Source organism: Hemiscyllium ocellatum, chromosome 34 (genome assembly GCF_020745735.1).
Source record: "Hemiscyllium ocellatum isolate sHemOce1 chromosome 34, sHemOce1.pat.X.cur, whole genome shotgun sequence".
NCBI classification, from domain to species: domain Eukaryota; kingdom Metazoa; phylum Chordata; class Chondrichthyes; order Orectolobiformes; family Hemiscylliidae; genus Hemiscyllium; species Hemiscyllium ocellatum.
Window position 1 is genome coordinate 34220452 of NC_083434.1, and position 17671 is coordinate 34238122.

At 45.4% G+C, this 17671-nt stretch overlaps 1 protein-coding gene across 1 annotated transcript in view; it reads right to left on the minus strand.

The window, feature by feature from the left end:
- pxdc1b (PX domain containing 1b) overlaps nucleotides 1-17671 on the minus strand; it is a 46585-nt gene that overhangs the window by 13954 nt on the left and 14960 nt on the right. Inside the window, exons 2-3 of the mRNA XM_060849924.1 lie at nucleotides 12066-12157; nucleotides 6313-6430 (exon numbers count right to left, since the gene is read on the minus strand). Coding sequence (XP_060705907.1) covers nucleotides 6313-6430; nucleotides 12066-12157 — 210 coding nt within the window. The remainder of the gene's footprint in view (nucleotides 1-6312; nucleotides 6431-12065; nucleotides 12158-17671) is intronic.

A 17671-nucleotide genomic window follows, 5' to 3' on the forward strand; every position in this document is an offset into this window, starting at 1 on the left:
GTTTCAGGTGACTGGCTTCGCTGTATGTCTAGATAATATTTCATGGTAAGCTCTAAAGGGATGGGGTATGAACGTGTAACATTGGCACGGGAGAACAATAAAACCTCAAAAACACAAGAATGATACAGCACAGAAAGGGGGCCTTTTGGCCCATTTTGTCCATGCCAACCCGAACACAACACTGCAGGGAGAGGCTGAACAGGCTGGGGCTGTTTCCTTGGAGCGTCAGAGGCTGAGGAGTGACCTTATAGAAGTTTATAAAAGCATGAGGCTATGTAGACAAGGTCTTTTCCCAGGAGTGGGGAAGTCCAGAACTAGTGGGCATAGGATTAGGGTGAGAGGGGAAAGATTTAAAAGGGGCCTAAGGGGGCAACCTTTTCACACAGAGGGTGGCGTGTGTATGGAATGAGCTGCCAGAGGAAATGGTGGAGGCTGGTACAATTACAGCATTTAAAAGGCATCTAGATAGGTACAGGGGAAACTTGATTATCCAGCATTCAATTAATCAAATTTCAGATGATCCAAACAAAATTGCAAGATTCCAATGCATGGCTAACTGTGTTATCCAGCATCAATTATCTGGAATTCGATTAGCCAAACAAAATACTCCCTGCCTGTGTCCTTCAGATAATCAAGGTTCCTCTGTGTATGAATGGAAAGGGTTTAGAGCAATTTGTGCCAAATGCTGGCAAGTGGGATTAGATTAGGTGAGGATATCTAGTCAGCATGGGCGAGTTGGACCGAAAGGTCTGCTTCCGTGCAGGACACCTCTTTGACTCTATGACACCTAGATACCCTTTGTAATCCCATCTTCCTGCACTCAGCCTATAACCCTGCAGCTTACTGCACTTAAGGTGCAGATCCAGGTACGTTTTCAAAGAGATTAGTGTCTCTGCCTCCTCCACCACCAACTCAGGGAGCAAGTTCCAGCCACCCACCACCCCCTGCGTAAAAACATTTTTCCTCCCATTGTCTGACCTCCCACCCACCCATACAGATGGGGAGGGTACTGAACGCAGGGAAGTCACAGTTTGATTTGCACAATGCAATTTTAACCCAAGGAAAGGGGGAGGTCTGTACATCACCGAACATGCCATCAGAAGCTATCAGCAACTTGCCTAAGGCCACAGAGGCCCAGGTTAAGATTTCTTTCTACAACGTTTTCTTAAAATTGATTGTGGCCTATGAGGAGGAAGTTTGCCTCCTCTTCCTGAGTCGATAAAGTGCGGAGCTGGAGAAAGCATAGGAGGTCAAGCAGCATCAGATGAGCAAGAGGAGGTCAACGTTTCAGGTCAGTCCGACTCCCCTCCTCCTCCTCTGATGCTGCTTGACCTGCTGTGCTTTTTCCAGCTCCGCACTTTATCCACTCTGACTTTCCCGCACCTGCCATCCGCACTATCTCCAAGTTGGCCCCTCCTTCTGGCCTCAGCAGAGTCAGACATCCTCCCGTGTTGCATCTCCTGGTTTCTGGGTCCTTCCTGCCAGCTCCTATCTCATTCCCTCCAGTCGGTGGACAATCCTGAGGGACGTGCGTTTTAAACAAAGCCCAAAGCCTTACGTTCAACAGCGTGCAGGTGTTTACAACCCACCCACACCCTCCAACCTTCCCCGAGGTAGTCAGCACACCTTCAGCTCCCTTCGTGCCCGTGAACCTGCTGATGTAATTCGGAGTGATGTCATCAGTGAACCTGATGTTGCGATGGCAATGTCCGACAGATGCAGGCTCTCTCCCCGATAATGATCACCAGTGTTCGTGAAGACAGAACAGTTACAGGAAAAAGGGCTGCTTTCTTCATTAAAAAACACATCTGCCTTGTCTTGCCTTTTCTTTTTGAGAAGCTTCGAGGATGATCATTCTTTCTTATATTGCGAAATGGCCCATGTTCATCAATCTCCCATTAATAAGACCAATCTGAGGTCAGGCCAGGACAGAGGCTGCAAGTCAGGGTCAGGGGTCAGGGGTCATCGAGTCGGTAGTTCGGGCAAGGGGAGATGGTGCACGTTGCGTGGAGGGTTCACAAGTTGAAGGGCAGGAGATGGTACAGGCGAGAGTGCATGGGAAACAATGTTAAAATTAGTTTCAGGAGGCTCACAGAATTGTTTTGGAGCAGAAAGGGGCCATTTGGCCCATTCTGTCTGTACTAGCACTCTGAGTTTTTCAACTCTTCCACTTAGTGCCTGTCTCCTGCATGTTGCTTTTCTTTAAGTAAGATTGGTCAGCGCGATTGTAATCCCTATTCACACAATGTGAAATCGTCTGTGTGTGAGGGATACAACGTTAAATGAGGACCACCTACGTGTCATTTTTGTGACATGTGACATTAATGACCGAATGATATAAGAGAAACTTTGGACCTCGGATTTTGGCTTTTGAGGTGGAGAGTTTCATCATTTGCTCAAATTCATTGCTCCTGGTTTCTGGATCACTTTCCAACTCAACCAGAAGGTTAAAAATCACACAGCACCAGGTTATAGTCCAGCAGGTTTAATTGGAAGCGCACTAGCTTTTGGAGTGTTGCTCCTTCACCAGGTGATAGTGGAGGCCTCAATCCTAACACACAGAGTTTATAGCAAAAATTTACAGTGTGATGTAACTGAAATTATACATTGAAAAACTGATTGTTTAGTCTTTCATCTGTTTGAATACCATATAATTTCACTTCTTTCATGTGTAAATTACACAACCTTTTTTTAAAAGTTGCAATTTCAGGTTAGCTGTTTACAATGGGTGATAGCTAGATCTAAAAAGTGAGATAATGGAGTTTTACATGAATTCATGCAGTGGCTCAGGCCGTTTGACCTCGGACCTTCGGGTGACCATCCTCCAAGGCGGACTTCAGGACAGGCAGCAACGAAAAGTGGCCGAGCACAGGCTGATAGCTAGGTTCGGTACCCATAGGGAGGGCCCCAACCGGGACCTTGGGTTCATGTCACATTACAGGTGATCACCATTGCATTGCACATATACACAGACACCCACACACACCTTGACAGACACATACACTCCCACACTCACACATACACCCCCTCACAGACTTAAGACACTCTACACTCACTACACACATTCACTTTCTCACACTCACAACCCCCACCCCAGACAGACACACACACACAGACAGACAAAGACCCACGTGCTCACATATATTTTGTGGGGTGAATTTGTACTTTGCTCAAAAACTGCATACATTCATGTAGAACTCTGAGCTCAAAAACTGCATTAATTCATGTAAAACTCTGTTATCTCACTTTTTAGATTAGAATCATTCTAACCATCAGGTCATAGACAGAGAACACAGGGGGCTAACACCTTCAACATATTGTCTAGCTATCACCCATTGTTAACAGCTAACCCGAGAATGAAACTTTTTAAAAAAAGTTTTGTGATTTACACATGAAAGAAGTGAAACTATATGGTTTTCAAACAGATGAAAGGCTTAACAATCAATTTTTCAGTTACATCACACTGTAAATTTTTGCTATAAACTCTGTGTGTTAGGATTGAGCCCTCCACTACCACCTGATGAAGGAGCAACGCTCCGAAAGCTAGTGTGCTTCCAATTAAACCTGTTGGACTATAACCTGGTGTTGTGTGATTTTTAACTTTGTACACCCCAGTCCAACACCAGCATCTCCAAATCACAACCAGAAGGTGGCAGCAAAGTACCAAATTTCAACCTTCCAGGAAGCTGGAGGTGCCACAAAACCAGACAGAACTCTAATGGGCATCAATGGCCAATCCACATTCAGGACAATGATATTCTCATGGCTGCATGGTGTCATTTAACTGTGCTGCTATTGATAGGTGCCTCATACGGTCAGCACTGAATCCACCAGAATTTCAAATCTGTATTGACAGGTTTATTTTCAGAAATATTGCGGGCTTGGTTTCCAGCTAGGAGTTGGGGAACTCAATATCTCAATCATTTCCTGGTTCCAATCCCACAAATTAGCATTCAAACCAACCTTCATTTGCAGATTCTCTTAATGGACTGGGAACTGATTCCCCACCTACCCTCATCCTCCTCAACCCCACTTCCCTTCCCCCTCCTCATCCTCCTCCACACCATTCCCCCTTATCCTACTCTTGCTGTCCTCCTTTCCTGTCTCCTTTCCCCCCCCCCCCCCCCACCCCAGGTTCTTAAAGCTAAAGGGACAAACATTATGCCTGCTTAACACCTCGTTTCAACAATCTCTCAGCCAGGACTCTCTTCTCCAGAGTGGAATTGAACCGACAACCTTCAGGCTGAGGACCAAGGGGGCTACTCACTAAGGCACAGTGAACGTTTGGCTGCGATGCTTCTCTAGTGAGGAGCTGGCAATGTGACCACCAAACATGGCCATGATAACAAATGTACAGACATCTCTATGCCACAGAGGACAGACTAAAAACGAGTCAGGACACCGGGGAATAACTCCCATTGGAATAGAAACATGGGATCTTTTACATCCACCAGAACGACCCATTTAACAGCTCACCTAAAAGACAGCAACAGCTTCTGTCAGTGCAGCATCCTCTAGATACTGCACAGGGGCAGTGACCCTGATTTCTGTGCACAAACCCCTCAGTGGGACTTAGACCCAGACCTTTGTGAGTTGGAGGCAGGTATGCTGACAAAGAAGACAACTGTCCCTTCATCAATGACTGAAACATGAGCTGTTTGATTATCCACTAAGTGCTACTTGATCCAGCTTTGCGAGGGGATGCAGTTTCAGTCAATGATCACACTCAAATCCTTTCCCTTAAATGGATTCAGTACCCAATTAATTGAAGGGCTGTTCCTAAGATGGAGTAGGATTCCTCAAGGGTTTTCTCTCCCATTTTGGAGCTCCCAGCTAACATGACCCATTTCCCCTGGTGATTGAGCTAACATGACCCTACATCCCTGGTGATGGAGCTAACATGACACATTCCCCCCAGTGATTGAGCTAACATGACCCCACTCCCCCCGATGATTGAGTTAACATGACCCTCCCCCCCCCGCCCCCGGCGATGGAGCTAACATGACCCCACTCCCCCAATGATGGAGCTAACATGACCCCACTCCCCCCGGTGATGGAGTTCCCATGACCCCACTCGCCCCTGGTGATGGAGTTAACATGATCCCAATCTCCCGGTGATGGAGCAAGCATGACCCCACATCCCCTGGTGATGGGGTTCACATGACCCACCCCCCCGGTGATGGTGTTAACATGACCCCACTCCCCCTGTTGATGGAGTTAACATGACCCCACTCCCCCCCGGTGATGGAGCTAACATGACCCCATTCCCCCTGGTGATGGGGTTAAAATGACCCCATTCCCCCTGGTGATGGTGTTAACATGACCCCACTCCCCCCGGTGATGGAGCTAACATGACCCACTCCCCCTGGTGATGGTATTAACATGACCCCACTCCCCCCAGTGATGGAGCTAACATGACCCACTCCCCCTGGATCTAGAATGCCAGACAACCATCTGTTGAATGAGCAGCGCTCCAAAAGCTAGTGCTTCCAATTAAACCTGTTGGACTATAACCTGATGTTGTGTGATTTTTTAACTTTGTACACCCCAGTCCATCACCGGCATCTCCAAATCACATCTAGAATCCAGACTAACATTCTGAAGACAGGCATTTGAATCTCACTGGTGGAACTTGAATTTGAATTTAAAGAAAGCAAACCTAATGATGAAAACCTTTTAGTATAAAGTAATTTGGTTAATTAATGTTCTTAAGGGAAGGAAACTGCCATCCTTACCTCATCTGGCTTACATGTGACTCCAGACCCACCACAATGTGGAAATGAATTCTGGCATAACCAGTGATTCCCATATCCCATAGGGTGAATAAAACAGAAGTTAAGGACATTGAGACTCCCCCTGAGCAGTGATTTAATGTCAGTGTAGTTGGGTTTTGAAGGGGTGTCTCTCACAGACAGCCGCTAGAGCCGGCAGTTCACTCAGCACAGAGTGAACCTCACAAAGTTTGATTGAATGAGTCCCTAATAAAAGACAGGCATTAACCTATTAATGGTAAAACTCACTTAAAACCGTGTACATAATGGGGGAATAAGTTGTTTAAACAATCCTTGCAATGGAAATACTGTGTAATAGCTAAGAAGGTTCTGGGCATCGCCTCTGTACACTTCATTTTTAAATCTTCGATTGAATAAAATCACACAGACAACATCTCAAAGCTGAGCTCTACTGACAACTAATGGACAGTTGGTTCCATTTGGCTTCAAAGCAGCAATTAATGATCCCTTTGTAAAATGTATCTGACCCACTCGGCGACCCATGCGTGAAGCAGGAAGAATTGTCAAGTGACTCACTCACCCGATATTTTGACAGGGCTTTGGAAGCTCATCTGAACTTTCTGGACAGAGTCATTTTTTAATACTTGGTCTATCGAAGATCTTTCGAAGAAGGTGAGAACAACTTCTGACCTAGAATACTAAATGAAGAGGCAGAGAATAAATGTGTAAAATTCAATAAACTGAGAAAAACACTACATTTATGCAATACATTGCATTTACTTCTCCTCGGCACTCTCAGCTTAATGCAATGAATTACTTTAGGAATGCCTGACAAGCTGTTCCTGTTGATAAATAAGAGGCCTATGGTTTATCTGTAGTAGATCACACAAGTGGTTGTATGGGCCTGGGTATTTTCTCTGGTGATTATCATTGAGGGAACAATGTTGGTTCAGACACACAAACTCCCTGCTCACATAAACTCCTTGATATTTTTGCATCATTGTTAGCCACAGGTGAGGTCCTGGAAGACTGGACGGTAGTGAATGTTGTGCCGTTATTCAAGAAGGGATGCAAAGAAAAGCCTGGGAATTATAGAGCAGTAAGCTTAACATCAGTGATGGGTAAGTTACATGAGAAGATTCTGAGGGATAAGATATATGCATTTGGAAAGACAGTGTTTGATTAGGAATAGTCAGCATGGCTTTGTGAGCAGGAGATCATGCCTCACAAATTTGTTAGAGTTCTTTGATGAAGTGACCAGGAAGGTTGAAGAGGGCAGGGCAGTAGATGTGTCTATATGGATTTCAGTAAAGCCTTTGATAAGGGTCTGCATGGTAGGCTGCTCTGGAAGGTTATATTGCATGGAATCTGGGGCAAGCTAGCAAATTGGATACACAATTGGCTTGATGGTAGGAAACAGAGGTAATATTGGAAGGATACTTGTCCGACTGGAGGCCAGTGACTAGTGGAGTGCCTCAGGGGTCAGTGCTGGGCCCATTACGGTTTGTTATCTATATCAATGACTTGGATGAGACTGTACAGGACATGATTAGTAAGTTTGCTGATGACACTTAAATAGGCGATATCATGGACAGTGAGGAAGGTTCTCAGAAATTGCAGGAGGAACTTGATCAGCTGAGGAGGTGGGCCGAGAAATGGCAAATGGAGTTGAATGTAGGTAAGTGTGAGGTCTTGGAACGTCAAATCAAGTATGAGGTTTCATGGTGAATGGTAGGCCCCTAAGGAGTGTTGTGGAACAGAGGGATTCTGGAGTTCAGGTTCCCAGTTCTCTAAAACTGTAGTCACAGATAGACAGGACAGTGACGAAGGCTTTTGGCACACTGGCCTTCATCAGTGAGGGCATTGAGGATAGAAATTGGGAAGTTCTGTTGTAGTTATACAGGATGTTGGTGAGGCCGCACTTTGAGTATTGTGTTCAGTTTTTGTCACCTTGTTACAGGAAGGATGTTATTAAACTGGAAGAGTGCACAAGGAATTTTCAAGGATGTTGCCTGGACTCAATGGTCTGAGTTATAGGGAGAGGTTGGACAAGTTAGGACCTTTTTCTTTCGAGTGTAGGAGACTGAGGGGGTTGGTATAGAAGTGTATAAGATCATGACAGACATGGACAGGGCGAATGCACCCAGTGTTTTTCCCAGGGTTGGGGAATTGAGGACGAGAGGGCATCAGTTTAAGGGAAAGAATAAAAGGGAACCTGAGGGCCAACTTTTTTACACAGAGGGTGGTACGCATATGGAATGAGCTGCCAGAGGAAGTGGTTGAGGTGGGTACATTAATAACATTGAAAAGGCATTTGGACAAATACATGGATAGGAAAGGATTAGAAGGATGTGGGCCAAGTGCAGGGAAATGGGGTTAGTGTGGATGGACATTTTGGTCGGTATGGGGCTGTTTGGGCTGAAGGACTTGTCTCCATGCTGTAAGACTCTACAACTCTATCTTTGAAAGTGGGATATTTAATCTAACCTGACCAAGCATATGGGATTCTAGATCATAATGTGCTCATTAATGCTTGCTGGAAGCAGCTAATATTCACATTCAAGGTCCCAGTCTCTACAAACTAAAGGAATACATTCAAGCCTTGTGCCCTTGTGTGAATGACCCGGCAGGTTGGAGAGTCTACATTCCCTTTCTCCATGGCAATACCTCACGAAATCAGAGGTAACATGCCAGCCAATCAGCAGCCTTTTCTCCTGTGATGTAAGTTGATGTCATCATTTGAAATCTGACGTTCTTGAGTTTGTTCTGACGAATGTAAGATGAAAGGTTTCAATAATATGTCTCTTGTTTCAGCAAAGTTGAAGTTCTCCACATTTTCAACAATACACATCAGGCTCAACCCCCAAAGACTTCCACAAATGAGACTGGGTGATATGGTTTTTCCCAAACCCCATTATTCCATGGGCATTGGGCAAGAACGAAAGAGAGTCCCCCTTCTCTCTTCAAATGGGTTGCTGCAATTCCACCTCAAACCAGCAGATGGGAGTCTGGGTTTAACCTCTCATCAGGAAATACAGCACTTCCAGTGCGCCAGTGTTGATTTTTGTGTTTGGGTCCTGGAGTGAGATTTGAACCTACAACCTTCTCTCTTAGAGCAACTAAAATGTGAGAGCTTAATCTATCGCAAATGTCAGAAGGACTTGGGACTCCTTGTAGGTGAATCACAGCTAATATGTAGCTAGAGCAAGCAAATGGCATGTTAGCCTTTAATGCAAACTGGTTGCATTTTGATAATAATGACATTGAATGTCATCATTATCATCGCAGAAACCCCCCACCATTATCAACGGCTTGGGGGTTACTGTTGACCAGAAAGTGAACTGGAGAAGCCAGCTAAATAAAGTGATGCAGGAGTAGCTCAGTGATTAGGAATCCCACACAGAGTAGCTCACCAAAACTCATCTACCATCTACAAGACACAAGGAAGGAGTGGGATGGAATATTCCCCACTTGCTTTGGATGAGTGCAACTCCAACAACTCTCAAGAAGCTTGACACCAGCCCGGATAAAGCAGACCTCATATTTGGCATCACATTGACAATCATTCACTCCCTCCCTGACTGATGCACAGCAGTAACAGCATGTACCATCTACAAGGTGCACTGCAGCAACTCAGCAACACCAAGATCAATGACCACAACCAGCCGGACAGACAGGAGCAGTAGATACATGTCCACAACCAGCTGGACAGACAGGGGCAGTAGAGAAATGACCACAACCAGCCGGACAGACAGGGGCAGTAGATACATGTCCACAACCAGCCGGACAGACAGGGGCAGTAGATACATGTCCACAACCAGCTGGACAGACAGGGGCAGTAGATACATGACCAGAACCAGCCGGATAGACAGGGGCAGTAGATACATGTCCACAACCAGCCGGATAGACAGGGGCAGTAGATACATGTCCACAACCAGCCGGACAGACAGGGGCAGTAGATACATGACCAGAACCAGCCGGATAGACAGGGGCAGTAGATACATGACCACAACCATCTGGACAGACAGGGGCAGTAGATCCATGGGAATACCAGCTCCCCAAACCACTCAGCACTACACCAGATAGACCTATCTCCAAACAGTGGGATATATTCAAGAAGGAGATTTGGAGAGTACGGACCCAATATGTTCCAATACAGCAAAAGGGTGGGATCATCAAAAACCTGTGAATCCTCCTTTCAAGGGATACACTGCACTGTGTTAAGAGAAACAAAGAAGGATTATGACGAATACCGAGGGTCCAAAAGAGCAGAAACTGTATAGAATGGACAAGAGAGAACTTAAAAATGAGATTAGGAGAAGGAAAAGGTGACATGAAAGGATGCTGGCAGGTAAGATAAAGAAAAATGTTCAGGTGTTTTACAGGTACATATATAATAGAAGGATAATGAGGGAAACAGTAGGGCCCATTCAGGACCACAGCAGTAATTTATATGTGGAGCCAGAGGATATAGATAGGATTCTAAATGAATACTTTGTGTTGGTGTTCACTAGTAAGAGGGACACTACAGAGAGAGAAATCAGGCAGAAGGTTTTTGATACATGAAAGAAATTTGAACAGACAGAGGAGGAGGGTTCTGAGTGTTCTGGCAGGTTTAAAAATAGATGAGCCCTCCAGGCTATTGGATGAGGGCATGGGCAATAATTCTCAATTCCTCTCTGGCAATAGGAGAGGTGGAGGACAACTGGAGGACAGCCAAGGAGCGAGCAAGGATAAACCAGGAAACGACAGGCCAGTCAGTCTAACCTGGATGGCTGGGAGGAATTGAAAGCAATGCTGAAGGCCAGAATTAATCTGCATTTGGAGAGTCAGAGATTAATCAAGAACATGGTTTTGTCTGACCAACTAAGTAATTGAATGTTTTGAAGGGGTGACCAGGTGTGTAGATGAAGGCAATGTTTTTGATGTTGTCTACTTGGACTTCAGCACGGTTATTCTTAAGGTCCTCCATGGGAGACCAACAGCAAAGGTAGGAGCCCATGGGATCCAAGGAAATTTTGGCAAATTGGATCAATAATTGGCTGAGTGACAGGAAGCAGAGGGTGATTGCATTTGCAATGCCATTTCATGGAAGACTATGCATCAAATGCTGGGAAATGGGATTAGACTAGTCAGCTGGTTGTTTCCAATGGCATGAACACAATGAGCCAAAGGCCCTTTACTGTGTTGTAGACCTCTGCAATTCTATGACCACCCTAACTTGGAAAAATATCATCGTTCCATTAGTATCGCTGAGTCAACATTCTCAAATTCCCTCTCTAACAGCAGTGTGGGTCTACCTACATTAAAGTGACCTTTCCCAGGGCAATTAAGAATTGGTACTAAATGTTGGCCCAGCGGAGCTCCCAAAACCCAAATTAATCAAAGGAAGCATCAGGACCTCCTCCAGAAGTTGCGTACATCTTTAGCAAGGTGACAGCTGGAACCTGGTCTGGGATGTTGGCTTCCTTATCTAAGGGAGGATATTCTCGCTCCAGTAAGGGATGTAACAAAATGTCACTAACTCTAAGAGCTGAGAACGGGCCCATTTCTTCTCGGATTTCAAGGAATCACAGAATCCCCTCAGGCCATTCGGCCCATCGAGTCCACATCCACTCTCCAAAGAGCGCTCCAACCCAAACCCACCCCCCATCCTATCCCTGTAACCCCGCATTTCTACATCCCTCGAAACTATGGGCAATTTAGCATGGTCAATCCACCAAGCCTGCACAACATTGGACAGTGGGAGGAAACCGGAGCACCCGGAGGAAACCCACGCAGACACGGGGAGAACGTGCAAACAGACAGTCACCCAAGGGTGGAATTGAACCCAGGTCCCTGGCGCTTTGAGGTTTAAAAAAGTTGGATCTCATTGAAACATGATATTCTTAAAGGGCTTGATAAGATGGATGCTGAGAGGCTGCTTCACTGGACAGGAGAGATTCGAACTAGAGGCTCATAGTCTGGGGGAGAAGGGGTCAGCCACTTTGTCACTCGGAGGATTTTTACCCCAGACTGCTATAGATGCTGTATCATTGGGTACACTTAACAGTGAGATCGACAGCTATTTGGACAAGCAACAAAGGAATTAGGAAGAGGATAGATAAGTAGAATCGTTTTGGAAGTTCAGCCCCAAACAGTTGGGAAATATTCCTGGCTTTCTGATTCCTTAAGCTTGTGTTTTTACTAAACTTACACAATCAATAGCTGAATTCCGAACATAGCAAATTATTTTTCCAGAACTCGTTTGGTTGAAAGCGCTGGAATGTTGGCAAAGTGTGTAGGTGCCTTCAGTAATCTGAGAATAAGGAGCACCCAACACCAGATACTTACTTTGCAGGGCAAGTTAATTATAATCTTCAGAACTTTCTCAATTTCATTCAGTCTTGCTTCTATGTCATGGGCTTTTTTCACTGCAACTAACCCTGGAAGAAAAATAAAAAGATGATAAGAATGGATTGTTCCCCAGTGAAGTGTCCAGGTGAATGTTCCTCCGGTGAATGCAGCAACAACTGAATCTGGGGAAACAAATTAGGCATCAGACGTAGAAAGCTTAGAATTGGGAAAGGACCAATTTCTCTACTGGGTGCCACATCTGTTGTACCCAGTCACCTCCCATGAAGCAACCTTTCTGAGCAAGCTCCAACAGCCTCTGTCCTTCAGAATACGGAATGGGAAACTCAGGAAGTCACTGTGTTTCTCCTGATACATCCCCCTCTGTCAAACAGCAGGTTTGAACTCGCATGGCAAGTGTGATTATTACTCACTAGTTTCAGGACAAATTTAGAGTCACTGTGCAGCCAACCCCTAGCAATGGGGTCTCAATAAAAGCTCCTTACGCACTTGTGAAGAGCTCAGGTTAGCAGTGCTGCCTCACAGAATCAAGGTCCCAGGTTCGATTCCCGCCTCGGGCGATTGTCTGTGTGGAGTTTGCACGTTCTCCCCGTGTCTGCGTGGGTTTCCTCCGGGTGCTCCAGTTTCCTCCCACAGTCCAAAGATGTGCAGGTTAGGTGAATTGGCCATGCTAAATTGCCCATAGTGTTAGGTGAAGGGGTAAATGTAGGGGAATGGGTCAGGGTGGGTTGTGCTTCGGCGGGTCGGTGTGGACTGGTTGGGCTGAAGGGCCTGTTTTCACACTGTAAGTAATCTAATCTAATCAATCATGGTGGACGTTCCTGAGGAGTGCTCCCTCTATAGGTGAAGTGGTGACCACATCACACCTCAAACCCAGCTGGCTTCAGGAATTGGCACTGACTGAATAGAAATGAATTTCCTCTTCACAAAGACAACCAACTGCTCCCTAAACACAAGCCGTTCTTGTAACTTATTCGACAACTTTGTGACCCTCTTGAGTGAAACAGCTAAAGGAGCTCCTGCTGTCATCCGGTGATGCACATCACTGCAACTTGGAGATCTGACTCTGCCGCCAGTAATCATTTCCTCAGTTCATTGGGTTCTCTTTCTCTCTGGTCTGCGTTTGCTGCAACATTTCACTGAAGCGCAACGCTAGCTCAAGAAATGACACCTCATTTTCTGCTCGGTCACTTTACAGCCTCAAGGTCTCAATATTGAATTCCCTAACCTCCAAATCTGACTGCATAATGTTTATCCCTCATTTTCTCCACCTCTCCCCTCTCCCCATTACAGCATTGTCTTGCTTGTATCTTATTTAGAATTAGATTTTATTGTCACATGGAGATAAAAATGCAGTGGAAACTGTTTTATCGTGTGCAAAATGAGAAGTGTCGCCATGCTCCAATGCCACCTTTGAAACACTGAATATTATGCAAGGTTTGGACTGCAATAGAGATCATCATTCCTTCATCTTTTTGTTACTTTCTGCTACTCTTACCTCTCCTTCACTTTAACCCTCTGGTGAAGTCGGTTTAGTTGGACGGTTGGTTTGTGAAGTGGTTTGATGCCAACACTGTAGCTCTCATCATCAGCTGAGGTTACCATGAAGGACTCTCCTTCTCAACCTCTCCCCTTACCTGAGACACATTGGCCCTCACGTTAAATCACCACCAGTCATCCCTCTCAAATGGGAGAGCAGCCCTATGGTCTGGTAGGACGATGGTGACACAGCCTCCCTGACGGATAGATCTTTCCCCCTCCCCTGTGTTTCTTATTGAATTGATGCGGCTGGGTGACATTGTCTGGAAACATAAATGCAGGTTCCGTGAATACACTGACAACACTGAGCTCCAAGTCAACACTATGAGCAGGAATGCTGTCCTGTTATGGGGATGGGGTGCAGGCTGTGGAATTTTGTGCTGGCATGGCATTTTCCCAGCGCCACTCCATTCCTGAGCCATCTTTCACGATGGATGAACAGAATGCACACTTGCCTGACAGGAGTGGATCACTTTGTAAGATCATTAAGAGGGCAGTTAGGACCAGAGGTCAGAGGGCAGCTGGAATTGGTCGATCTTGATAGTGAACCTAATGTAAAGCCAAATGGTCACAGATCTGACCCCCTCATGCTCTCATTGATTTTAAACTAGCAGGTTGGTTTGAAATTACAAGCTTTCAGAGTGCTGCTCCTTCATCAGGTCATAGGAGTCATTGAGTCACAGAGATGTACAGACCAGAAGCAGACCCAACTGTCGAACCAGATATCCCAATTTAATCTAGTCCCATTTGCCAGCACTTCACCCATATCCCTCTAAACCCTTCCTATTTATGTCCCCATCCAAATGCCTATATTTGGATATTGTAGCATGAAATCATTCAATTTATTACAGCTATGTACCAACAATGCATTCACAGGGACTTACATGTCTGGCCTAACATTAAGCTTAGGGTGGCACAGTGGCTCAGTGGTTAGTTCTGCCGCTTCATAGCACCAGGGACCCAGGTTTGATTCCACCCTTGGGGAACTGTTTGTGTGGAGTTTGCACATCCTCCGTTTCCTCCAGATGCTGTGGTTTCGTCCCACAGCCCAAAGATGTGAAGGTTAGATGGATTGACCTTGCGAAATTGCCCGCCATGTCTAGGGATGTGCTAGCTAGCCTACTTCAACACTATTAAGAGTTGTGTTAGTTACGAAAGAGCCGCATGCTTCTAGTAGAGTGCTCTGCTTCAGGTGATCCTGGTTTCAGATGGAGTTTGAGATCACATGCTATGATATAATGATGATATCACAAGCTTGTCTCTTATTGACATACAGTGCTCTTAAAGGTAAACTGACATACTGACTGTGAGACATAAAATGACAGTAACTTGGCCACATGGTTTGCGTTTCTCTCTACTTAAGTATAACAGGTTTGTAAGTAAAGTTGGAGGTCATGGAATAAAAGGAACCAGAGCAGCTTGGTTGAGTGACGGGAAACAGTAGAGCTGAATGATTAAAGTACATCCTGAAGGAAAGTAAACAGAGGGGTTTCCCGGAGTTTCACAATATTAGGACATCTGTTTCTCTTAGTGACCCTGACCTTGATGTGCAAACACACGTTAAAAATTTGCGGATGTCATAAAACGTGGAAGCATTGTGAGGAAGATAACTTAAGAGTTCATGACGAGGCTGGGGCAATGAGTAGACAAGTGACCGATGTCTTTTAATAGGGAGAAGTCGGGAGCAATCACACTGGTAGGAAGAATGAGGTTGGGCAATATAAAATAAAGGGCATAATTTGAAAGAGAGTGCATAAGCTGAACAGCCAGGTAAATACATACATGCACAAATACATACATACATACATGCAGGTAAATACACACATGCACAAGTCATGGGAGGTGGCCGCAGAGATTGAGAAAGGGGTTAATAAAACATGTACAGAATTTACAACAAAAACCAAAAGAGTTGCGGATGCTGTAAATCGGAAACAAAACGGAAGTTGCTGGAAAAGCTCAGCAGGTCTGGCAGCAGCCACAGAGAGAAATCAGAGTTAATATTTCAGCTCAGATGCTGCCAGATCCACCAAGTTTTTCCAGCAAGTTCTGCTTTTATATCGGGAACGCACACAGCCTGACAAGGGGGTGGAGGCAGAAATTCAAAGAGGCTTTCAAGAGAAAATTCAATAATTACCCAACGTTTTTTTAAAAATGGAGTGTTATGAGGAAAAGGCAAGGGTGTGCGGGCACATGTGGGTAGCCCAGGCAGAGAGCTAGCATTGACGTCTTGGGCCAAAGGGCCTACCCCTCAGTGCTGATAGCCATTCTGAGAGCAGAAATATTGAGTTGCAATTGATTAGAAGATCCATGCACAATCTTATAATGCCTGTCAAAATCATCGTGCCACAATTTACTGCCGAGCTTAGCAAATTGATTCTTCATGTGTGAGCCACTTAACAAAAGAATTCTTCATAAGTAACTCCTCAAAAGTGCCTTGCCTTCAGTATGGCCATTTGCTGCAGTCAGTGTATCATTCAGCATCAGAGCCCGGTGCTGGGGGCTGGAAGGAGCAACGGGGACTGGAGGGAGCAATGGCAGCTGGACTCTGACATGGAGGTGGTGTGGAACCTCACCTCCAAAATGTTTGCAAGTGCAGCATTTGTATACAGTGTATGGTGTCACTGTGACAGGATTATTCCTGTTTCCACAGGGAACCTTCACCAGGACTGGCTGCCGTGAAAATGCTGTCAAATCACCTGCGTTAATCTGAAGTTCCGAAATTTCTGTTTTGTATTAGATGATGATTCCGCAATAAATGCATTAGGACACTGAGCATCAGTTGAATCCCCTTCTCCCCACCCCAAGGCCTGATGAGACTGAAACATGTAAGGGAGTTTAAATGAAGGTGCGTTCATACCACATTCCCCTCGAAGAGTTTCTGTCAAAGAAACCCTAGTGTCAAACAGGTTCAGGGTCCCAGAAAGGGCCCTGGAAGACAAACTTTTTCTACAAAGATACAAATTAGGAACAGAATCACACAACTCAATAGAATCATGGCTGATCTGTTTCTGTTCTGAGTTCCACATTCCTGACCTTTATTCATTCACAAAGTGAGGGCATCACTGGCTCAGCAGCATTTATTACACATCCCTAATTGCCCAGAGGGCATTTAAGAGTTAACCATATTGCTGTGGGTCTGGAGTCACATGTAGGCCAGTCTTGCAAAGGGGGGCAGTTTCCTTCCCTAACGGACATTAGTAAACCTGATGGGGCCTTTCCCAACAATCAACAATGGATTCATGGTCATCTTTAGACAATTAATTCCTGACTTCTTAAAAAAATTATTGAAATCATATTCTGCCATGGCAGGTTCAAACCCAGGTCCCCAGAACATCACCAGGGTCTCTGGGTTAACAGTCCAGAGATTATACCATTAGGCCACTTCCTCCCCCATCTGCCACCATCACATAGTCATAGAGTCATAGAGATGTACAGCATGGAAACAGACCCTTCGGTCCAACCCATCCATGCCGACCAGATATCCCAACCCAATCTAGTCCCACCTGCCAGCACCCGGCCCATATCCCTCCAAACCCTTCCTATTCATATACCCATCCAAATGCCTCTTGCAAATGTACCAGCCTCCACCACTTCCTCTGGCAGCTCATTCCATACACGTACCACCCCCTAGTGAAAATGTTGCCCCTTAGGTCTCTTTTATATCTTTCCCCTCTCACCCTAAACCTATGCCCTCTAGTTCTGGATTCCTGACCCCAGGGAAAAGACTTTGTCTATTTATCCTATCCATACCCCTCATAATTTTGTAAACCTCTATAAGGTCACTCCTCAGCCTCCAACACTCCAGGAAAACAGCCCTAGCCTGTTCAGCCTCTCCCTGTAGCTCAAATCCTCCAACCTTGGCAACATCCTTGTAAATCTTTCCTGAACTCTTTCAAGTTTCACAACATCTTTCCGATAGGAAGGAGACCAGAATTGCACGCAATATTCCAACAGTGGCCTAACCAATATCCTGTACAGCCGCAACATAACCTCCAACTCTTGTACTCCATACTCTGACCAAGAAAGGAAAGCATACCAAACGCCTT